The sequence below is a fragment of the Rhinopithecus bieti genome, unplaced genomic scaffold (genome assembly GCF_001698545.2).
Source record: "Rhinopithecus bieti isolate Rb0 unplaced genomic scaffold, ASM169854v2 scaffold_13317, whole genome shotgun sequence".
NCBI classification, from domain to species: Eukaryota; Metazoa; Chordata; class Mammalia; order Primates; family Cercopithecidae; genus Rhinopithecus; species Rhinopithecus bieti.
Genome location: NW_016807516.1, coordinates 1,475,401 through 1,499,616, shown reverse-complemented (window position 1 = coordinate 1,499,616; position 24,216 = coordinate 1,475,401). Strand labels below are relative to the sequence as shown.

The window sequence follows — 24,216 nt, the reverse complement described above, 5'->3', positions numbered from 1 at the left end:
ATATTTCCCTCTTTCCTAGTCATTCTACTTTAGGACAAGAATTTGCCATACAAGATGCTCCCTCACATAAAATTTCTTTCCTTAATAACCTATCTTACCATAAATACATCTTCATATCTACAACTTTTGTTTTGTTTTGTTTTTTTTTTTTTTCTGAGACGGAGTTTTGCTCTTGTTGCCCAGGCGGAGTGCAAGTGGTGTGATCTCTGCTCACTGCAACCTCTGCCTCCTGGGTTCAAGCAATTCTCCTGCCTCAGCCTCCTGAGTAGCTGGGATTACAGGCATGTGCCACAACACCTGGCTAATTTTGTATTTTTAGTAGAGATGGGGTTTCTCCACGTTGGTCAGGCTGCTCTCAAACTTCTGACCTCAGGTGATCTGCCTGCCTCAGCCTCCCAAAGTGCCTGGAATTACAGCGCCCAGTTTCCACAACTTTCTTTAGATCTCTCTCTTCTACTAATTTCTGATGCCCACCCAAATCAAAAAGGTCAGATAAGGCAAGGCAAAACAGAGTAGAGCCTTAGATTTTTTCTTTTCTTATTTATTTTTTTTTTTGAGACCGAGTTTCACTCTTGTTGCCCAGGCTGCAGTGCAATGGCGTGATCTCGTCTCACTGCAACCTCTGCCTCCCAGGTTCAAGCGATTCTCCTGCCTCGGCTTCCCAAGTAGCTAGGATTACAGGCACGCACCACCACGCCCGGCTAATTTTTTTGTATTTTTAGTACAGACCGGGTTTCACCATGGCCAAGCTGGTCTTGAACTCCTGACCACAGGTGATCTGCCCGCCGGCCTCCCACAGTGCTGGGATTACAGGCATGAGCCACAGGGCCCTGCCGAGTCTTAGATTTTCAGAGGGACCTGTCTGCTTACAGTTCTTGGGGTTCCATGAGGAAAACAGAGAAACAGAGGTTTCTCCGAAAATGGAGTCTGCAGCACCTTCTGTTTTTCCCAAGGAGTCCCAGGTTGTCAGAAACTACCTTAGGTCCTCTCATATGAGCATCAAGAGTGGCAAGAAGACAGACTAGGGAAATAATTCAGTCAACTGAGAAGAAAAAGAAAACCTTAGTACTGCTCCCATTGTAAAGATGGATAAACTGAGGCACCATGCATACTGTATGGAACCCACCCAGGCAATGCAACCCGGGATAGTGTGCCCAACCTGCCCCCGCAGCGAGCAGTGCAGTCCCAGATACCACACCTACCCTGCTACCTTTTCTACCACTCTGGCCATACTCCCGCTGTGGGCTGCCTTCCTACGGCTCTCGCCGCTGCAGTCTCTACCGTCACCACAAACCACAGCAAAGCCAGCCACGCTGTCACAGACTCAAGCCTCCAGCATCCAGCAGGTGTCTTCCTCTTCCCCTTCCCCTTCTCTAAGATGAGCACCAAGCAGCAGAGTAGGAACACACAGAAGAGCCTAGTAATGGCCTGTCTCCTGGCCACTCAGCCGGCTTTATATAGGGAGGTTTTGCAACTGAATTCCCAGACTACATGTTCTGATTGGATGAGAGAAAACCTCTTAGGCCTACTCTGATTGGACTTTATCATCATGTTCTGATTGGTTGGCTAAAGAATTGCTCTCATCCAATCAGAACATGATAATAAAGTCCAATCAGAGTAGGCCTAGAGGTTTTTTTCTCCCCTCCAATCAGAACATGTAGTTCAGGACACAGTTGTATAACTTCCGTATATAAAGCATGCTGAGGGGGGTCAGGCCATTCCAGATTCTTCTGTGTATGACACCCCAGTAGCTCCCGCCTGGCTTAGAGGAAGAAGAGGCCAAAGGAAAGACACCTCGCTTATGCTGGTCTGTGGCACCGCGGCTCGCCTAGCTGTGATTGGTGGCCACAATGAAGACTGCAACCTGGCCTGAGCGGTAAGAAGGAGAAAACAGTTTTTGGGTAAATGGAGGGGGAAAAGGGGTGGCAAGTGAAAGGAGAAAAGAGAGTGGTAAAGGGGGTAAAACGGCGGCGAGCGAGAGGGAGAGAAGGTTTTGTGAAAAGACAGTGGGGAGGGAGAAAAGTTTTTGGGTGGATGTAAGGGGAAAAGAGGGTGACAAGCAGGAAGGGGGAAGGAGGGTTGGGAAAACGACGATGAAAAAATAGTTTTGGGGGGTAGATGGAGGGTGAAAAGTGGGTGGTGTGTGGGAGAGGGGCGGGAGTGGGGAAAAGAGGTTGTTGAGCAGGAGCGGGGAGAAGGCTTTGTGAAAAGATGGTGAGGGGGGAAAGAAAGTGAGGAAAAATGTTTTTGGGTAGATGGAGGGGTAAAAGAGGGTGGTGAGTAGGAGGGGGCAAGAGTGGTGAGCGAGGGAGACAAGGTGTTCCAAAAGACTGTGGGGAAAATGTTTTTGGGTAGATGGAGGGGGAAAAGAGTGGTAAGTGGGAGGAGAAGAGAGGGTGGCGAGAGGGAGGTAGGAAAGAGGATTGGGAAAACGTTGATGGGGAAAATAGTTTTGGGGTAGATGGAGGGCAAAAAAAAGGGTGGCAAGCAGGATAGGGGAAAGAAGAGAGCGAGCGGGAAGTGGGAAGGGCTTTGTGAAAAGACGGTGGGGGAAAATGGGGGTGGATGGAGGGTTCGGGAAAAGGGTGGCGAGCAGAAGTGGAGAGAAGGCTTTATGAAGAAACAGTGGGGAAACGTTTTTGGATAGATGAGGAAGGAAAAGAGGGTAGCAAGGAGGAGGGTAAAAAAACGATGGGGAAACAGGTTTTGGGTAGATGGAGGGGGAAAGGGTGGTTAGCAGCAGGAGTAGGAAAAGGGCTTTGGGAAAAGATGGAGGGAAATTTTTTGGGATTATGGAGGAGCAAAAGGCTAATGAGAGTGGAAGGGAGAAAAAGAGGATAGGTAAAAACAGTGGGGAAAGTTTTGGGGTAGATGGATGGGGAAGAGAGTGGTGAGCAGGAGAGTAGAGAAGGTGTTGCGAAGAGACGGTGGGGAAAAAATGGTGGGGAAGAAGTTTTGGGGTAGATGGAGGAAGAAAAAGGATGGTGAGTGGGAGGGGTCCAAAGGGGGTCAGGAAAAGAAGGCGGGGAAATAAATGGTGGGGTACAGAGGTTTTGGGTAGATATTTTTTTGATTTTAAATCAGATTATTTGTATTTTGTTTTGAGTATTGAATTCTTTATATATTTTGTGTATTAACCCCTTGCTTGATGCATAGTTTGCAGATACTTCCATTCTCTGGATTGTTTCTTCGTTCTATGGATTGCGTCCTCTGCTTTGCAGAAGTTTTGAAGTGTAATGTAATTCCATTTGTCTATTTTTGCTTTTTTTGCTTGTGCTTTTGATGTCTATTTGAAAATTCCTTGTCCTAACCAATTTCATAAAGCATTTTTCCTATGTTTTCTAATCTAATAGTTTCATAGTTTCAGATCCTATATTTAAATCTTTATTTTAAGTTGATTTTCTTTCTTTTATTTTTTTTGGTTGAGACGGAGTCTCGCTCTGTAGCCCAGGCTGGAGTGCAGTGGCCAGATCTCAGCTCACTGGAAGCTCCGCCTCCTGGGTTTACGCCATTCTCCTGCCTCAGCTTCCCAAGTAGCTGGGACTACAGGCGCCCGCCTCGTCGCCCGGCTAGTTTTTTGTATTTTTTTAGTACAGACGGGGTTTCACCGTGTTAGCCAGGATGGTCTCGATCTCCTGACCTCGTGATCCGCCCGTCTCGGCCCTCCCAAAGTGCTGGGATTACAGGCTTGAGCCACCGCGCCCGGCCAAGTTGATTTTCTTACATGGTAAGATAATGGTCTAGATGTATTCTTCTACCTGTGGGTGTTGGGTTTTCCTAGCGCAGTTTATTGAAGAGATTGCCCTTCCCGAATGTGTGTTCTTGGTGCCTTTGTTAAAAATGAGTTGACTGTAAATGTGTGAATTCATTTCTCAGTTCTCTATTCTGTTTCGTATGTCTGTATGTCTGTCATTTGTCTATGGCTGTCTCTCCCTGCCCCCCCCTTTTTTTTGCCAGTACCATGCTGTTTTGGTTACTATAGATTTGTAGTGTATTTTGAAATCAGGTAGTGTTATGCCTCCAGCTTTTTTCTTTTTATTCAACATTCTTTTGTCATCTGAAGATATTTTGCTGAATTTTAGGATTTTTTTTTTATTTCTATGAAGAACATCTTTCGTAATTTAACATGGATTGCATTGATTCTGTAAATCATATATTGGATGACGTAGACATTCTAACAATATTCTTTCTAGTGCGTGGACATGGGATAACTTTTTTACTTGCGTCTTCTTTAATATCTTTATCAATGTGTTTTGTAGTTTTCATTGTGGGATCTTTTGCCTTTTTGGGTAAGTTTATCCCTAGGTATCTTTTTTTGGTGAGTACTGTTAATGAAATAGCTTTGATTTTTCTTAGGTGTTTCACTATTGGCTCATGGGTGTGCTGCTCGTTTTTGTGTATTGATACTGTGTCTTGCAGTTTTACTAAATTTATTATTTCTAGTAAGGTTTTTGTGGAATCTTTAGGGTTCTCTTTTATATGATCATGTCACCTGAAGACAGAGAAAACCTGACTCCTTTTTTCCCAGTTTGGATGCCTTTTATTGCATTCTCCTGCCTAATTGCTCTAGCGAGGACTTACAATACTATGATGAATAAAAGTGGTAAAAGTAGCCACCCTTGTTCCAGATCTTAGAGGAAGAGCTTTTACATTTTCCCCATTGATTATGTTAGCGGTGGGTTTGTCATATATGGCCTTTATTGTGCTGAATAATGTTTCTTTTGTATTCATTTTGTTGAGTTTTTATCATGAAGGAATGTTGAATTTTATTTTTTTCAGCATCCACTGAAATGATTATATGGTTTTTGTTGTTGATTTGCTGCATATGATGTATCACATTTATTTGTGTTTATTGAATCATCCTCATTTTCCTCAGATGAATCTCACTTGATCATGGCAGATTATCTTTTTATTGTATTGTCAAATGCAGTTTTCAAGTATTTTGTTGAGGTTTTTTACATCTGTGTTCATCAGGGATATTTGTCTGTGGTTTTCTTTTTGTATTGTGTCCTGGTCTAGCTTTCGTGCCAGGGTAATGCTCGCCTTATAGAACAAGTTTGAAAGTATTCCCTTCCACGGGGGCCGGGCGCGGTGGCTCAAGCCTGTAATCCCAGCACTTTGGGAGGCCGAGACGGGCGGATCACGAGGTCAGGAGATCGAGACCATCCTGGCTAATATGGTGAAACCCCGTCTCTACTAAAAAATACAAAAAACTAGCCGGGCGACGAGGCGGGCGCCTGTAGTCCCAGCTACTCGGGAGGCTGAGACAGGAGAATGGCTTGAACCCGGGAGGCGGAGCTTGCAGTGAGCTGAGAGCCGGCCACTGCACTCCAGCCTGGGCGGCAGAGCAAGACTCCGTCTCAAAAAAAAAAAAAGAAAAAAAAATAAAGTATTCCCTTCCTGTTCATTTTTTGGGGAATATTTTGAGCAAAATTGGTATTTGTTGTTTAAAAAACGTTTCGTAGAATTCAGCAGTAAGACCATGATTTGTGTGTTTTTCTTCAATTGACAGGAGACTATTACTGCTTTAATTGCATTACTCATTATTCGTTTGTTCAGGTTTTTTATTTCTCTATCATTCTATCTTGGGACTTTGTTATATGTCCGGAAATTTATTCATTTCTCCTAGATTTTCAGTTTGTATATAGGTGTTTTAGTAATCTCTTACAATCCTTTGTATTTTTGTGTAATCAACTGAATGTCTCCTTTTTCATCTCTCATTTCATTTCAGTTGTTTTAGTCTAGTTAAAGCTTGTCAATTTTGACTTTCAAAAAAACCCCAGCTTTTGGTTCCATTTGACTTTTTGTATTTTTTTTGTGTCTGTTTTTTATATTTTTTCTCTAATCTTTATTTTATTTTTTTCTACTAATTTGATATTTCTTGTTTTACTCATTAAAGTGTATTGTCAGGTTGGATATTTGAGATCTTTCTACTTTTATACTGCTGTGTTGACTTGTTTACCCTTATATAATTATCTTTCTAGTTTTTCTTTTTTTGATTTAGTCTATTTTATCAGATGCAAGTATAGCTACTCCTGCTTTTTTTGTTTCCATTTGTATGGGATATCTTTTACCAGCCCTTCACTTTCAGTCTATGCATGTCTTTGTAGGTGAACTGAGTGTCTTAGGCAGTAACTAGTTGGGTCTGGTCTTTTAATCCATTCAGCCACTCTGTCGTAATCAGAGAATTTAATTAATTTATATACGAGGTTATTACTAACCGGTAAAAACATACTATTGCCATTTTTTACTTGTTTTCTGATTGTTTTCCTACGCGCGCTTTCTTTTGTTCTTTCTCTCTTCCTTCCTTTCCTCTCCTCTCTCCTTCTTTCTTCCTTTCTTTTCCTTGCTCGTTCCCTTCCTTCCTGTCTTTATTTGTAGTGAGGTCATTGTCTCTGGTAGTGTGTGTTAATTCCTTGCTTTTTGTTTTGAGGGTGTCTGTTACTGATTTTTGTTTTCGTTTCACCATGAGGCTAAACAACATCATTATAACGTTATTTTTAACTGAAGAAAACTTAACCTTGATTGCAAAGAACAAAAAAGAGAGAAGCAAAAAAACTAAAACATTTGCTCTGTAACTCTGTCCCCGCAACACACACATTTTGTATTTGGATGTCTTTCAGTATGTTTTATATTCCCTATACCTTTAAAATTGTTGGATTAGATTATTATTTTTAACAATGTTGTATTTTAGCCTTCATATGAAAGATACAAGTTGCTTACACATCACAACTAGAGTATTAATCTAAATTTATCTGTGTACTTACTTTTATTAAGGAGATTTATACCTTCAGATGGTTTCTTGTTACATGTTAGCATCATTTTCTTTCAGACTGAAGAACTCCCTTTAGCATTTCTTGTAAAACAGGTTTGGTAGTGATGCATTTCCTCAGCTTTTGTCTGGGAAAGTATTTATCTCTTCTTCATTTTTGGAGGATGTATATTTGTTGCGTGTAGTTTTTTTTGTTGGTATTGTTTTCTTAAGCACACTGAATATGACATCCCACTTCCCCATGAGAGGGAGGCCCCAGCCTGTTTAATTTTTGCTGAGAACTGTTTCCTGACATATCAAAGGTCCTTCATATGTTGTTTGATTCACTTCTCTTGTTTATAGTATCCTCTTTGTCCTTGACATTTGGAGTTGGATTATTATATGCCTTGGCATAATCTTTTTTTTTTTTTTTTTTTGAGACAGAGTCTCTCACTCTTGTTGCCCAGTCTGGAGTACAGTGGCACAGTCTTGGCTCAGTGCAACCTCCACCTCCTGGGTTCAAGCGATCCTCTTGCCTCAGCCTCCCAAGTAGCTGGGATTACAGGCACCCACCACCATACCCAGCTAACTTTTTTATTTTTAGTAGAGATGGGGTTTCACCATGTTGGCCAGGCTGGTCTCGAACTCCTGACCTCAGGTGATCCGCCTGCCTCGGCCTCCCCAAAGTGCTTGAGATTACAGGCGTGAGCCACCAAACCTGGCCACCTTGGCATAGTCATATTTGGCTTGAATCTACTTGATGATCTTTGGTCTTCATGTACCTGGATATTTATGTATTTCTCTTGAATTGGAAAGCTTTCTGTTATGATCTTTTTGAATAAGCTTTCTAATCGTTCTCTGTTTTCTCTTGAAGACCAATGGCTCTTAAATTTGCTCTTCTGATGCTATCCCATAGATTTCCTAAGCCGTTTTCTTTCTTTTTATTCTTTTTTTTTTCTCCTGTTGTGTATTTCAAACGGCCTGTATGAGCTTACTGATTCTTTCTTCTGTTGGATCAGTTCTGCTATTGAGGCCCTCTCATGCATTTTTCAGTTCATCCATTGTATTTTTTCAGCTTTGAGGTTTCTGTGGTCTTTTAAAATTATTTCAATCTCTCTTTTTTTAAATTTCTTTGGTAAATGTCTGAACTACTTTATATTTTTAAAATTTCATTGAAAACAGCTGTTTTTTACTTCCCTCTCTGACGAGTTTCACATCTTTCTCTCTCCTAGGTTAGTCACTGGTGACTTGTTTATGTTTGGTGCGGTCGTACTACCCTGAATGTTCTTAATGCTTTCGGGCCTATGTTCCTGCCTGGGAATTGAGTAAGTCAGTATTGATTCCTGTCTTCGTAGTCTAGTCTTGTTTGTACCTGTCCTCCTTTAGATGGTCTTCCAGAAATTCCAAGGATACTGACTGTTGGGTTCCCTAAGCCTGTGGTCACTGAAGCTGTTTCAGCATCAGGGTGCCCTCAGCTCAGGTTCACTGTGACTCTTGCAAGACTGAGGTCCCGGCGGCCCCTGATGGACTTGGAGAAGATAAGGGACGGTTCCCTGGGTTCCCAGGCAAAGTGTTTCATTCACTTCCCTCTTCTTCCCATTGGAAAGAGTCTGGGTATTGGGCTTTGTGGATCTGGGAGAAGGGTGGTTTGGGAACACTCCCATGGCCACTGCAGCTGGCACCACATACCCGAAGCCCACAGTCTCTCGGACCAGAGCAGCACTGGGGCTTGTCTGAGTCCTGTGGCCACTGTTGCCTGACGGCTGCTGACTTATTTAGGCCATGTTAGTCTACTGGTGATGAAGCTGGCCAGTGTTGAGGCCCATCCCACCAGGGCAGCAGATTCCCTTCTGCCTCCAGGCGGGTCTAGAGGTGTCTGGGAGCTCCTGCCTGGGATCAGGACCACAGTGTTCTGTCTGATACCGTGTCCACTGTGGTGGAGCTGGGACTGGTTTCTCCTCTTTCCTGCATAGGAAAGGAGTTCTCTCTGCACTGCACTGCACTGCCTGGAGTTGGGATTAGGGTAACAAAGGCAGCCCTGTGCCCACTGTAGCTGATGTCACATATGAAGCCCACAGCCTCCCAGACCATCATTGGTTGCTGGGGCTCACCCAAGGACCACAGTGGCTACGGCCTGCTTCCTACTGAAGTTTATTCAGAGCCTGAGGTCACTTTAATTAGCTGGTGTTGGCCGGGCGCGGTGGCTCAAGCCTGTAATCCCAGCACTTTGGGAGGCCGAGACGGGCGGATCACGAGGTCAGGAGATTGAGACCATCCTGGCGAACACGGTGAAACCCCGTCTCTACTAAAAAATACAAAAAACTAGCCGGGCGACGTGGCGGGCGCCTGTAGTCCCAGCTACTCGGGAGGCTGAGGCAGGAGAATGGCGTAAACCCGGGAGGCGGAGCTTCCAGTGAGCTGAGATCTGGCCACTGCACTCCAGCCTGGGCGACAAAGCTAGACTCTGTCTCAAAAATAAATAAATAAATAAATAATCAGCTGGTATTGAAGCAAGTTAGGACTCAGGTTTGTCCCACGGAGCCGTGGATTCCCTCCTAGCCCAGGTCATGTCTAAATGCTCTGTCTGTGGGCACAGGCCTGGAATCAAGGACCATGGGGTTCTGTCCAGTGCTGTGTTTTACTGTAGCAGAGATGGTACTGGGCTCCAAGGCAAAGTTTCATGCACGCTTTCTTCTCCCTCCTAGAAGTGGACACATTCTCTCTCTCTGCACTGCCTGGGGTTGAGGGAGGGGTGGTATAGGCACCGCAAGACTGTCTTTTCCACCCTCTTTAATGTGTCTTTTCTTGTTTTTAGGCTAAAACCAGGTTCTGTGATCTGTCACCTGAGTTCTTTGGTTTTTGTGAAGGTATTCGTTTGCTTAGATTGTTGGATGGTGGTTCAATTTGATGTTCCTGCAGGGAGACATTCACGTAGCGTTCTGTTCTGCCATCTCGCTCCACCTCTTCTCATTTATTTAGTTCTTCAACTTTAACAATATTTTGCAGGTTTCAAAGTATGAGTTTTGCACTGCTCTTGTTAATTTCTAAATTTATTACTTGTTTTGTTGGTATTATACATGGTTTTGTTTCCTTAATATCATTTTAAAGCAGTTCATTGATAAGTATATAGAAATAAAATTGTATTTTTTTTTTTTTTTTTTTGAGACGGAGTCTCGCTCTGTTCCCCAGGCTGGAGTGCAGTGGCCGGATCTCAGCTCACTGCAAGCTCTGTCTCCCGGGTTTATGCCATTCTCCTGCCTCAGCCTCCCGAGTAGCTGGGACTACAGGCGCCCGCCACCTCGCCCGGCTAGTTTTTTGTATTTTTTAGTAGAGACGGGGTTTCACTGTGTTAGCCAGGATGGTCTCGATCTCCTGACCTTGTGATCCGCCCGTCTCGGCCTCCCAAAGTGCTGGGATTACAGGCTTGAGCCACCGCGCCCAGCATAGAAATAAAATTAATTTTGTAGTGTTGTATTTATATCTTGAAACTATGTCAAATTTATTTCTAATAGTATTTTACTGAATTTCTTAGAATTATATGAGATCGTGCCATGTGTAAATACTAACAATTTTATTTTCTTTTCAATAAGAATGTTTTAAGTTTTCCATTCTTTACTACACTTCGCTAGAATCTACAGTATAATGTTGAATAGAATTTGCAAGAGTGGACATTCTTGTAACTGATTAGTCATTTACCCTCTCATTACTGAGTATAATGATAGCTGTGGGTTTCACAGATAAAAGTTTCTTCACTAGTTTCAGGAAGTTATTTTATTGTCCATACATTTGGAGCATTTTTATGATGAAAATGTGTGATGTTTTCTCAAATGCTTTCTGTCTGAGATGCTCATATATTTTTGTCTTTTATTCTGTTAATGCAGTGTTCGCATGCATTGATTTCAAATAGTAAATCAATGGTGCATTCCTGGGGTAAATCACATCTGCATGTAGTGTATAATCAATCTTATATGTTTCTGGATTCAGTTTGGCAGTATTTTGTTGAAGACTTTCGCTTTTATAAAACAATGGGCTGGGCATGGTGGCTCTCGCCTATATAATCCCAGCACTTTGGGAGGCCTAGGTGGGCAGATCACCTGAGGTCAGGAGTTCAAGACCAGCCTGGCCAACATGGTGAAACCCTGTCTATACTAAAAATACAAAAACTGGCCGGGCGTGGTGCTGCACGCCTGTAATCCTAGCTACTTGGGAGGCTGAGGCAGGAGAATCGCTTGAACCTGGAAGGTGGAGGTCGCAGTGAGTTGAGATCGGACCATTGCACTCCAGCCTGGGCGACAGAGTGAGACTCCATCTCACACACACACACACACACACACAGAAAGATACTGGTCTATATTGTTTTGTGATACAGTTTTTATGTCAGTAATCCTGGCTTTATAAAATGCATTGGGAAGTGTTCTCTCCCCTTTTATTTTCTGCAACAGTTGGTGAACAGTTGATACTAATTTCTCAAGAGTGTTTGATAGATTTCACCTGGGAAGCTACTTGAGATTTTTTTATTGTAAGTTTTCAAAATTACAATCCAATCTTTTTCCCTTCTGTAGATCTATGTAGATTTTCTATTTCTCCTTAGTCCTTTCATCTGTTTTAGTTTGTGTGTTTATCGGAATTCATCCATTCGATCTAGGCTATCTAATTTTTTTAGCCTAAGATTTTCATTGCATTGTCTTTTATTTTTATTTTGTAATACTGGCAGTGATGAGTTCTCTTTTATTACTGATTTTAGTAATTTGAGTCTCTTCTTTTTCTTGCTTAACCTAAGTAAACAGTTGCCCATGTTGGTATCTTTTCAAACATCTACTTTTGGTTTATTGATTTTCTCTGTTTTGTATTCCCTGTCTTTCTGTTGGCTTAACTCTTACTATGAATTTTGTCTTTAAAATATTGTATTTGGCTAATTAAAATTTAAGTTGATTTTGGAGTATCAACTGTTCTCTTATATGAAAATAAGAGCGTAAATCGGGAAATAATGGGTTCCCAAATATTGCAGTGGAAACACATTTTTGGCGGGGGGCGGGGGTACAAAACAAGTATCCATGTACATACAGTCCTTGGTTCCCCAAGTCGTTGAAGTCAACTTTGTCAAAATAAGTAGCTTCTCATTTCTTACCTTATGAGAGTGGTCTTGCCTTGCTTGGAGACATTATAATGAATTCACTTGATGTCGTTACTTTTAAGCATACCAGTTTACTTCATGTCCCTTTTTCAACCAGTTATCGTACCTGGAATAATTGCTAGAATCAAATTCCATCTCGCACAGGTAAATAAGTAAATTCTGTCATTTACTATCTAAATTAGATATATAATTATTTACACATACATGTATTTTACTTGTAATTCAGTGAACATAAGGCTTTGTATGCTGTGTAAAATATGCTGTCTATATTGCCATGATAGTAAAGAATAGAATGATGGAATGTATTTACATTTTACATGTATCTTCCATTTAGTAGCAGAAATAAAATCTTGGTACTTGATTTAGTAAATTTCTTCATTTAAATTAAGTTGTTACTTCTTCGAAACAAAATTTATCTTAATGGGATGATAGTTCACTAGTTTACCTCTCACAAGTCTCAGCTAGTATTTAATCTGTTCTGAAATTATGCAGCACCAAAATAAAATTAGTTAAAACACAAAAATTATTTTCTTGATTAATTTAGACATCAGATGTTTACATTATGAAATCAAGGTATTTTTTGGGTTTTGTTTTGTTTTTAGAATGTTAGCAAATATTACCAAACGCAAACCATAGTAAAAGTTCTTCTGTAACACTTTACCATTCCATTTTCAGATAACCTGTATTTACATGTCAGGTTGAAAAGCTTTTAGATGAGTGACTTATATTTCTATCTGTATCCAAATATTTGTATATCATGTAGACAAGCCAAGAAAATATGCAGATATGTAAGCCATTGCATAGAATGGTAAAGAATACATTCTTAAAAGAAGGAAGAGAAGATGCATTCGCTTAATGCTCCAGATAGGTCTCTAGTATTTCAAATGTAGCATTCACCCACTACTTTCAAACATTGTATCAGGGCCGGGTGCCATGGCTCATGCTTGTAATCTTGGCATTTTGGGAAGTTGAGGTGGGTGGATCACTTGAGGCCGGGAGTTCCAGACCAACCTGGCCAACATGGCAAAACCCTGTCTTTACTGAAACCACAAAAAATAAAAATAAAAATAGCTAGCCACAGTGGCACACTGCTATAATCCCAGCTACTCGGGAGACTGAGATAGAAGAATAATGTAAATGACACGGGAGGCAGGGGTTGCAGTGAGCCAAGATCATGCAACTGTACACCAGCCTGGGCAACAGAGTGAGACTCTGTCTCAAAAAAACAAAACCAAAAACATTATATCATGATATGTGATTACTCTGAATTTAAAACACTAACATAAACTAGATGAAAATACTATACAAAATTTTCTTTGTATTTCTGTTTTGAATTTGCCAACAATTCAAATCTTGCTGAGAATTTTGCACTATAAATATTTCTTTATTATTTATTTTTTTTTTTTTTTTTGCGGCGGGAGTCTCGCTCTGTCGCCGGCTGGCTGCAGGGCGCAGATCATCGGCTCACGTGCAAGCTCCGCTCGGTTCACGCATTCTCGCTGCTCAGCTCCTGAAGTAGCTGGGACTAACAGCGCCCGCCACGCGCCGGCTAATTTTTTTGTATTTTTTAGTAGAGACGGGGTTTCCCATGGTCTCGATCTCCTGACCTTGTGATCCGCCGCCTCGGCTCCCAAAGTGCTGGATTTACAGGCTTGCGCCGCGCCCGCTCTATAAATATTTCATATGATTATTGGTTAATATGGTCCAGATTCCTCTTATTTTCAAAGCAATCTGTATAAAGTTATTAAAATGTATAGTACTTGAAAAATACAGTGTGTGAATATCGCTCTTTGTGATCATTTATTATTTAAATAATTTAAAAAGCATTACAACACTTATGCCTAATCTTCATATTACTTAACCTAGAAAAACGAGTAAGATGATCGAATAATATGGGAGACAACCGTGAAAAGCGCATATACTGAATATCTCTGTTGTTTTTATTAAACTTGTTTTTCCTGCTGCACTTAAAACTCAATTTGCATGGCCAATTATTTTTAGGTAACTATTAATGTTAATATTACTGTATGTGGTATTCTCTACCATCTTAAGTTAACTAAAATACATGATTAAAGGCAAAAATGTATCCAAGGAAAATGTAGAATAATTTAAAGTTCAAAAAGCTATTCTTTTTTTTTTTTTTTTTTTTGTGAGGCGGAGTCCGCTCTGTCGCCCGGACTGGCGTGCAGTGGCCCGATCTCAGCTCATCTGCAAGCTCCGCCTCCGGGTTCACGCATTCTCCTGCCTCAGCTCCGAGTAGCTGGGAACTACAGGCGCCGCCACCGTCGCCGGCTAATTTTGTATTTTTGTAGAGACGGGGTTTCAACGTGTTCGCCAGGATGGTCCTCGATCTCCTGACGTCGGATCCGCCGTCTTCGGCTCCAAAGCTGCTGGGATTACTAGGCTTGAGCCCGCGCCCAGCCACAAAAAGCTATTCTTACTACCTCTCTTGAATTATAGTTTATAGCTAAAGTGTGACGAACTATTGTAAAAGTTTTCTCATTTGTAAGTCATTATACATATAAAGGTGTTTTCTTTGTTCAGTAGATCTTATATTTCTTTCAGAAACATATTACATATAAAACATTCTGAAATTCTAATTGCATTTTAAATTATTCATCATTGGTTTATATTATGTAATTATAAGCAGTCATTTAAATGGTTACATAATGCACTTCTTTCCATGTGGCCACACAATAAGTTAATGTACCTTTTCTTTCTGTCCTCTGTCTTCATGTCCTAGGCTATTTCAGTTTTCTCACAGTACATATTTTTCAATGCCTATCCAAAAAGTTATAAGGCAGCCACGCTCAAACAAAGACGTTAGTAGTACAGTACACGTATATAAGTTTTTTTTATTTTTAATTTATTTCCAAACTGTTAATAATTGTATTATCCAGTCTTCTGATGTCGCACCATCTCTTAACTAGAGAAGTTTCCGATATTAGATCTGTATCTTTCTTCTATAATGCCATAGACTTTAGTTCCTTTCCAATTTTAGGAACAAGTTTTGCTTTAAGCAAATAAAAACACAAAAGTTTCCTAGGAGCTGAGAGCATAGTGTGTATAGCTACTCTGTCGGAAAACATTCTGTTTTAAGAGGCTATTTTAGAACATCATCTGAGAATATTCGGCTATATATGATGCTTGTAAATTTATTCTCTTCGCTTCTCTCGCAAGGCAAGCAGATTATAGTGCTTGAAGCTATCTGGTGATGAGCACATTCTCAAGAAGTAAAGACAGGCGCTAAACAGAGATGTGGAGGCCTGGGCACGTAATGCCTCATGACGCAATGCGTGGCTCTGAGCAAAGAGTCATTATCACACCTGCCTTCTTTGTTTCCTATCTCATATTGTATCCAATTTCAAGGAAGTATCAACGTGTCAGGATGGGGAGAGTGATGACCTCTAGCACGAAATCTGTAAGACGTGGCGGCATCCAGCTTGCCTGGTGTTCTCGCGCGCTCGTCGTCCCAGATTCCAATACAGGTTAACACAGAATGCGTTATAATTCGAGCTGCAAGATAATGGAAATAAGATTGTGGAAACGCCCTCTGTCTGAATTATTCTCAGGTCTCCCCTCCTTCCTCTTCAGATGCCTGTCCACAGCTCTCAGGCGTCTGATGGCAGTTGATCGCACCGTGAGGATCAAATTTAATCCAAGTTCTTCATCCTTACTTAAAAATGGTAGCGTCACATCATATAATGAAGAAGCCACTTTTTTTTTTTGTTTCTTTTTTTTGAGCAGAGTCTCGCTCTGTCATCAGGCTGGAGATACTCTTTTGTTAATAGAGTATGGCCTTCTGGTCCACTGTGCTCTTATTCTTTTCAGAGTAGCAAGATGTCCCTTACAGCATCAGCTTTAGCATAAAATTAGATGGGTTCCATTTCATAAAATGGTGAGACGAATAAATTACTACTGAATTCTTTGGGTAAATCAAGCAACATCTTCAAATTTTTTCTAGAAAAGGATTTATGTTTTGTTTTAGTGTTTTGTTTTTATTTATTTTTATTTAGTTATTTTCCTTTTGCTCATTGTTCTGCGGTCGCTCACCATTAAAATCAGCAGCATCCTACTGCGTATTGTGTTTGCCGCGCTGTTTAGTGTTTTCTTCTAGTGAAAACCAACATAACCAATGATTCTGCTATGAGTCTATGTTATAGAACTATGTCTATGTCCTGCTATTCCTCAGGCTCATTTTGCCTCTAAGTCGCCTTGTTTTGGGCAATGTATGCTATTACTTCTTGTTGTTCTTGTCGTGCCTTGGAAAATTTTCGTAAAGGCAATAACTGTTGTAAAAACACTGTTTTGTAAAAAACTGGCCAAACCTTTTAAGAAAGAGATGTCTTGGGCTTTCTTTTGGCTAATACCTCCAAAGTTAAAGGGATTTTTTTCGTAGTTAACATAGTTGATAAAGTTAAACATACTTTGTTTTACGTTTAGTTGGTATACTTGGGTGTGTATATTACTTATTTTTGTTACTATTCAATTAAAAAATTTTTAAGTATAAATTTTTCTTTGCTTTTATTGATATTTATATTATTACTGTTGGTTTTAAATTGGGTTTTCTCATTAAGAGTTTATCAAAGTTACCCTATCTTCATTTTTGTGCTATGCATTTAATATTTTTATTATAAGTTTGGCAGGTGTCTTTTTCTAACTACTTCTTTTTCTCTGGGTATTATAACCAGTATGTGGCATTGGGCAGATGAAATGGTATTTCTTTTTTTGGTTTGTTTGTTTTTTTGTTTTTTTTTTTTTGAAGACGGAGTCTCGCTCTGTCACCTCAGGCTGGAGTGCGTGGCCAGATCTCAGCTCACTGCAAGGCTCGCCTCCCGGTGTTCACGCCATTCTTCCTGCCTCAGCTCCGAGTCAGCTTGGGCTAACAAGGGCGCTTGCTCTAGCCATCGCCGGGCTAGTTTTTTGTATTTTAGTAAGTATGATGGGGGGTTTCACCGTGTTAGCCAGGATGGTCTCGATCTCCTGACCTCGTGATCCGCCCGTCTCGGCTTCCCAAAGTGCTGGGATTACAGGCTTGAGCCACCGCGCCCAGCCGAAATGGTATTTCTATTTTTAGATCTTTAAGGACTCTCCATACTGTTTTCCATAGTGGTTGTACTAGTTTACATTCCACCAGCAGTGTAAAAATGTTCCCTTTACACCATATTCATGCCAACATCTGTTATTTTTTTTTTATTTTCTTAATTGTGGCTATTCTTGCGGGAGTAAGGTGGTATCTCATTGTAGTTTTGATGTGCATTTCCCTGATAATTAGTGATGTTGAGCATGTTTTCATTTGTTTCTTGACCATTTGTATATCTTCTTTTGAGAATTGTCCAGTCATGTCCTTTGCCCACTTTTTGATGGGATTATTTGTTTATTCTTGCTAATTTGTTTGAGTTCCATGTAGATTCTGGATATTAGTCCTTTGTCAGATGAATAGTTTGCAAAATATTTTCTCCTAATCTGTGGGTTGTCTGTTTACTCTGCTGATTATTTCTTTTTCTGTGAAGAAGCTTTCCACCTTAATTTGGTCCTAGCTACTTGTATTTGTTTTTGTTCCATTTGCTTTTGAGTTCTTGGTCATGAAGTCTTTGCCTAAGCCAATGTCTAGAAGAGCTTTTGAGTGTTATATTCTAGAATTTTTGTGGTCTCGGGGCTTCGATTTAAGTCTTTCATCCATCTTGAGTTGATTTTTGTAAAAAGTGAGAGATGAGGATCCAGTTTTTTCTTCTACATGTGGTTTTCAAATTATCCAAGCACCATTTGTTGAGTAGAATGTCCTTTCCCCACTTTGCATTTGCTCTGTCAAAAGTCAGTTGACTATAAGTATTTGGTTTTATTTTTGGTTCTCTATTCTGTTCCATTTGTCTATGTGCCTATTTTTTTTACCAGTACCATGCTGTTTTGGTAACTCGAGGCTTGTCATATAGTTTAAAGTTGGGTAATGTGATGCCTCTAGATTTTTTTTTTTTTTTCCTTAGTCTGTCTTTGGCATTGGGGGCCTTTTTTTTTTTTTTTTTTTTTTTTTTTTTTTTTTTTTTTTTTTGGTTCCATATGAATTGTAGGATTTTGTTTTGTTTTGTTTTGTTTTGTTTTGTTTAGTTTTGTTTTGTTTGAGATGGAGTCTTGCTCCATTGCCCAGGCTGGAGTGCAGTGGCACTACCTTTTGCTCACTGCAAGCTCTGCCTCCTGGGTTCACGCCGTTCTCCTGCCTCAGCCTCCTGAGTAGCTGGGACTACAGGCGCCTACCACCATGCCTGGCTAATTTTTTGTATTTTTAGTAGAGACAGGGTTTCACTGTGTTAGCCAGGATGGTCATGATCTCCTGACCTTGTGTCTTAATTGTGTGACAAGTAGATACGGTAGTTGTCGTCTTTGTCTTCGTAAACTGTCATGGATTTCTCTTGATCTGGATAACAAACCACACATTTGCAATCTTGACTCAACCAGGAGATCAAGAAAACAGTCCTAAGGACTCAGGTGCACAGACACAAGTAGGGCTGGTTTGTTTCTTTTCACAGGGTTTTCTGTGCATGGACAGTCTTAAAATCTGCCCTCACTTGTGTTAGATCCCCCTGAAGCACTTCCTCTGTCCTATTGAGAGGTTCTCTGTCCTATTGAGGGACTCAACCCAGAGCCCAGATTGAGTGGAGAAAGCTCCCGGACCCTGGGTGGCCAGAAGAAAGAGTCAGAGGAAGGGAGGAGGGTGGGAGCCTGAGTCTGGCCCAGCAAAGCTCAGCAGTGACGTTCCTGCCATCTTCTGGTGGCTTCAAGGCTTAGTCATTCCTCAGTCCTTTGCATCTTGCCAACATTATGTTAAGAGACACTGTTCAGGACAAGTACGTATCTATGGGAGAGGATCTCAGCGGAACCATGATCCTGTGGAACAATCTGTGATTAGAGGTGGAGGATGGGGAAGGCTGAGCCCTGTGTCCTACAAAGACCCTGAGAGCCAGAGCCACGGGTAGGTGAGCTCAGTGGGAGGGAGAAGGGATTCTGGAAGCCATTCTCCATGGGATGGTTTTCAGTAACAGATATTCATATGGACCACTAACTATACCCAAAGGAAACATGTTTTTGGAAATTCCTGAAGGGACTTACATATTTTTCTTTCTTTCTTTCTTTCATGGTGGAGTCTTGCTATGTGGAAGACATTGGCCTCATCCTGGCTTCAAGCAGTCCTCTTGCCTCAGCCTCCCAAAGTATTGTGATTATAGGCATGAATCACCACACCTGGCACCTAAGAACTTACACTTTTAGAAATTCCTCCCAACTCTGTCTGCATAAATCAAGTTATAGTTTTTGCTATGGCTTGAGATTTAAAATCTGTTTCTGAGTATTTGGGGGGTTTTGAATGGGAATTTAGGAGAGTAGGATTATGGAATATTAACCTGACATCATTTTAAACAGAGATCCCTGTGAATAATTTTACAATAATAAAAGTAGGCTCTTCCCAAACATTAACACTAATGAAAAATTTCATGTACAACTTGTTAAGTACAGGTTATCTGGCACTAACCCAAGATTCAGACTTAGAAGGTTTAGGTTGGAGAATTGCATTTTTAACAAGCTCCCTGAAAATGCTCCCACTTCGGTGATAAATAAAATATTAAGTCAGCCTCCATGGTCAAATTAATGAATGAGCATATGCCTGTTAATTCTCTTTGAGTAAGAAGTGTCTTCCTGGAGCACAGGGGTCTCTGTGACTCACTGTGAGCTTATATATTTTGTAGATAATTCTCCCTCCACATTATTCTCAGTGGCGAGGAAGCACAGCCATGGAACAGTCACACTGGGGAGGTGGACACACCCGGGGAGAGACTGGATGAGGCACCTGGCAGTGAACCCCTGCATCAGAGACTGGGGCAAGGAGATTCCTCACTCACCGTGTTGACCATTTCTGTCCTGTCACTTTCCCTCTTATCTGTAAGGGCTGAACTGTTGTGAGTATATAAAGAGGTTTTAGTTGCACTTCCTCATAGGTTTAAATCGCCGTGGAAATGCCACTACCCATGTACAGCACACAGTAATAATCAGATTCATCGTCTGCCTGAGCCCCGTGATGGTGAGGGCAGCTTTGTTCCCAAGGATGGAGCCAGAGAAGCGATCAGGGACCCCAGAAGGGCGAGTGTTTGTGCTGTAGATGATCATGCGTGGAGCCTGGCCTGGGGTCTGCTGGTACCAGCTGGGGTAGTTGCTGGTAGAGACTGAGCCAGAGCTCAGGCCACAGGTGAGTGTGACTGTTCCTCCAGGGGACACTGACAACGATGGCTCCTGGGTCACCTCAGTCTCAGAATCCACTCCTAAAATGAACAGGAGAGACACAGTTGTGATCNGAGGTGGACACACCCGGGGAGAGACTGGATGAGGCACCTGGCAGTGAACCCCTGCATCAGAGACTGGGGCAAGGAGATTCCTCACTCACCGTGTTGACCATTTCTGTCCTGTCACTTTCCCTCTTATCTGTAAGGGCTGAACTGTTGTGAGTATATAAAGAGGTTTTAGTTGCACTTCCTCATAGGTTTAAATCGCCGTGGAAATGCCACTACCCATGTACAGCACACAGTAATAATCAGATTCATCGTCTGCCTGAGCCCCCGTGATGGTGAGGGCAGCTTTGTTCCCAAGGATGGAGCCAGAGAAGCGATCAGGGACCCCAGAAGGGCGAGTGTTTGTGCTGTAGATGAGCGTGCGTGGAGCCTGGCCTGGGGTCTGCTGGTACCAGCTGGGGTAGTTACTGGTAGAGACTGGGCCAGAGCTCAGGCCACAGGTGATTGCGACTGTCCCTCCAGAGGACACTGACAACAATGGCTCCTGGGTCACCACAGCTTAGAATCCACCCCTAAAACCAGCAGGAGAGACAGTTATGATCATGAGGATGAGAGTAACCTGGACCCTGTTTTGTGTGGTCCCCGCCTCCAAGGATAGAGTCCCTTCCCTTGACCTGAATCTATGCACACAGATTGCCAAAAGGAAAGAAAACAAAAGGAAAATGTAGGAAGAGGAAACCACAGAAAATTCTATCTTGTTTCCTTTTTTTGTGACAGGACACCAAAATCACCATGTACACATGCAAATAGAAACACATAGGACTATGGAAAGCTTTAGAGATGTTCCATGGGAATGAAACCAATGAATCAAAAGAGAAGGTGTCCTGGCCGGGCGCGGTGGCTCAAGCCTGTAATCCCAGCACTTTGGGAGGCCGAGACGGGCAGATCACGAGGTCAGGAGATCGAGACCATCCTGGCTAACACAGTGAAACCCCATCTCTACTAAAAAATACAAAAAACTAGCCGGGCGAGGTGGCGGGCGCCTGTAGTCCCAGCTACTCGGGAGGCTGAGGCAGGAGAATGCCATGAACCCGGGAGGCGGAGCTTGCAGTCAGCTGAGATCCAGCCACTGCACTCCAGCCTGGGCGACAGAGCGAGACTCTGTCTCAAAAAAAAAAAGAAGAAGAAGAGAAGGTGTCCTGCAGATTTGGAGACAGATCTGAAAAACTGTATCTATGAAAGCAGTTGTTATCTAACATGTCCAAGAAACTAACACCACTGTGTTTGGAAAAAAAAAAGACAACAACTCCACCACCACTAATGCCAAAGCTAAAACTGGGTAAAGGCCCTTAATAGACATTTCTAAAAAGATGACATGAATTGACTAATGAGTCAAAAAGAAGTTGCTCAACTTTATGACTTCTCCCATGAAGGTAAGTCCAAACCACAGATCCTCCGGGCTCCTGGAGAATGTGAATTCTGACTCAGTAGGTCTGGAGTGAGCCTGAGATTTTGCATTTCTGAAAGGTTCTTTTCTCCACAAATCGACATATATGTATTAATATTACCAAGTTAAGAATGATCAAAAATTATAAGGGAAGCCATTAGCAGATAACTTCAGTCTTCCTCCTCATCGTTGTCCTTCACTACATGGATTAGAATAGTCCTCAGTGGGCCAGGTGCAGTGGCTCACGACTGTAATCCCAACACTCTGGGAGGCCGAGGTGGGCAGATCACAAGGTCAGGAGATCACGACCATCCTGGCTAACATAGTGAAACCCTGTCTCTACTAAAAATACAAAAAATTATCTGGGCGTGGTGGTAGGCGCCTGTAGTCCCAGCTACTCAGGAGGCTGAGGCAGGAGAACGGCGTGAACCCAGGAGGCAGAGCTTGCAGTGAGCCAGAGATAGCGCCACTGCGCTCCTGCCTGGGTGATGGAGCAAAATTCCGTCTTAAAAAAATAATAATAATCCTCGGTGGCCAGCCACGGGGGCTCACGCCTGTAATCCCAGCACTTCAGGAGGCTGAGGCAGGCAGATCACCTGAGGTCGGGAGTTTGAGACCAGCCTGACCAACATGGAGAAACCCCCCCTGTCTGTACTAAAAATGCGAAATTATCTGTTCTTTGCATAGTCATCACTGTTCTGAGTGGTGTGGGATGGTATCTCGACCTGCTCTTGATTGGCATTTCTCTGTTGATGAGTGGGTTTGAGCATGTTTCCCTCTTTGCTGGTCACTTGCACATTGTCCTTTGAGAAGTGTGTGTTCACATGCCTTGCCCATATATTAATGGGATTTTTTGTTGTTTGCTGAATGATTGGCATACGGTCCTTGAAGATTCTGGACATGAGACCTTGATCAGACGCAGTTTGGGAGCATGTTCTCCCACTCTGCCGGCTGTTTCTCTGTCACTAATTTATTTTGTTCTTTGGCAGTTCTTTAGAGTACTAAGTCTGACTTGTCAACTTTTTTGTCATTTCCTTTGGGGACAAAGCCACATAGTTTCTTTGCCAAAGCCTATGTGTAGAGAGGTATTTTGTATGTTTTCTTGCAGGATTTTAATAGTTTGAGGTTTTCCATTTACACCTTTAATTCAGGCCAGGAGTGGTGGCTCACGCCTGTAATCCTAGCACTTTGGGAGGCCAAGGCAGGCGGATCACAAGGTCAGGAGTCAAGATCAGTCTGATCAACGTGGTGAAACCCTGTCTCTACTAAAAACACAAAAATTAGCCGGGCATGATGGTGCGTGCCTGTAATCCCAGCTACTCAGGAGGCTGAGGCAGAAGAATCGCTTGAACCTGGGAGACGGAGGTTGCAGTGAGCCGAGACTGCACCACTGCACTCCAGTCTGGGTGACAGAGCGAGAGTCCATCTCAAAAACAAAAAAATCTTTCATTCATCTGGGGTTTCTTTTTGTGTCTGGTTAGAGGTAGGGGCCCAGTGTTACTCTTCCACACATGGCTAGCCACTTATCCCAGCACCGTTGATTGAATAGGGCATCCTTTCCCCTTGCTTATTTTGTGGATTCTGTTGAGGGTCAGACGGTTTTTGGTGTGTGGGTTTACTTCTGGGTCCTCCCTTGTGTTCCACTGCGCTATGTGGAAGCAAGTACTCGGTTTTTCCATGAAATTTGAAATCAGTGGGTGAGATGCATCTGATGTGGTCTGGATGTCTCAGGATTGCTTTGGAAGAAATTCAGGGTGATTCATGGTCCCATATGAACTTTAACATCATGTATTTATATTTATTTAAACAAATTCGCCGAATAGTAAAGCAGTACAATGAGAGAGTAGAGTGCGACATTTTGGTCTTTGCATACATTGTGGAATGACGAAATCAGGGTATTTAGCGTCTCTGTTATTTTGTACCATTGTTTATCGTTTTGTAACTAGAAGCTTCTGTATCCTCCTTTCAAGCTATCTAATACTGTTAACCCTGGTCACCCTGCTGTGGAATAGAAAAACAGGATTTCCTTCCTCTGGTGTGGAACTTTGTACACCTTTCCAATCCCTGCCCATTCCCCTTCTTCCTCCTAACCTCTGGTAAACATGATTATGCTTTCTAGGTCTTTGAGACAAAGTTTCTCAGCTTCTGCCTGAGTGAGAGGATGCAAAGTTTGTTTGTCTCTGCCTGGCTCATTTCATTTACCACGATGTCCTCCAGGTGCAACCATGTGGCTCCCGTGATGGGATTTTGTTGTATTTTTCTGGCTGAAGAGTATTCCAGTGTCTACGCATGGGACAGTTTCCTTATCCCTTCATCTGCAGATGGACAGGCAGGCTGATTTCTCATCTTGGCCATTCTGCATAGTGCTGGATTCCACCTGGGAACGCAGATAATCTCTTCCATGGCTTGATTTCATGTACTCTGTGTATACACCTAGTAGTAGAATTGCTGGATGAAATGGTAGTTGTAGTTTTAAGGCTTGGAGGAACCTCCAAGTGGTTTCTTTAGTGTGTATGCTAGTTTATGTTTCCATGAATTGAGGAGGCAAGTTCCCCCTCTGTGGAAATCCACACCATCATTTTTTGTCTTTTAATATTTTTCACCTTTTTTT

General features: G+C 42.1%; 1 gene segment (V, D, J or C); it reads right to left on the bottom strand.

The window, feature by feature from the left end:
• Positions 1–20,339: 20,339 nt before the first annotated feature.
• The window catches only part of LOC108536061 (Ig lambda chain V region 4A-like), an 18,336-nt gene continuing 14,459 nt past the window's right edge, over positions 20,340–24,216 (bottom strand). The window contains 1 exon segment of the V gene segment in view: positions 20,340–20,716. Coding sequence covers positions 20,412–20,716 — 305 coding nt within the window.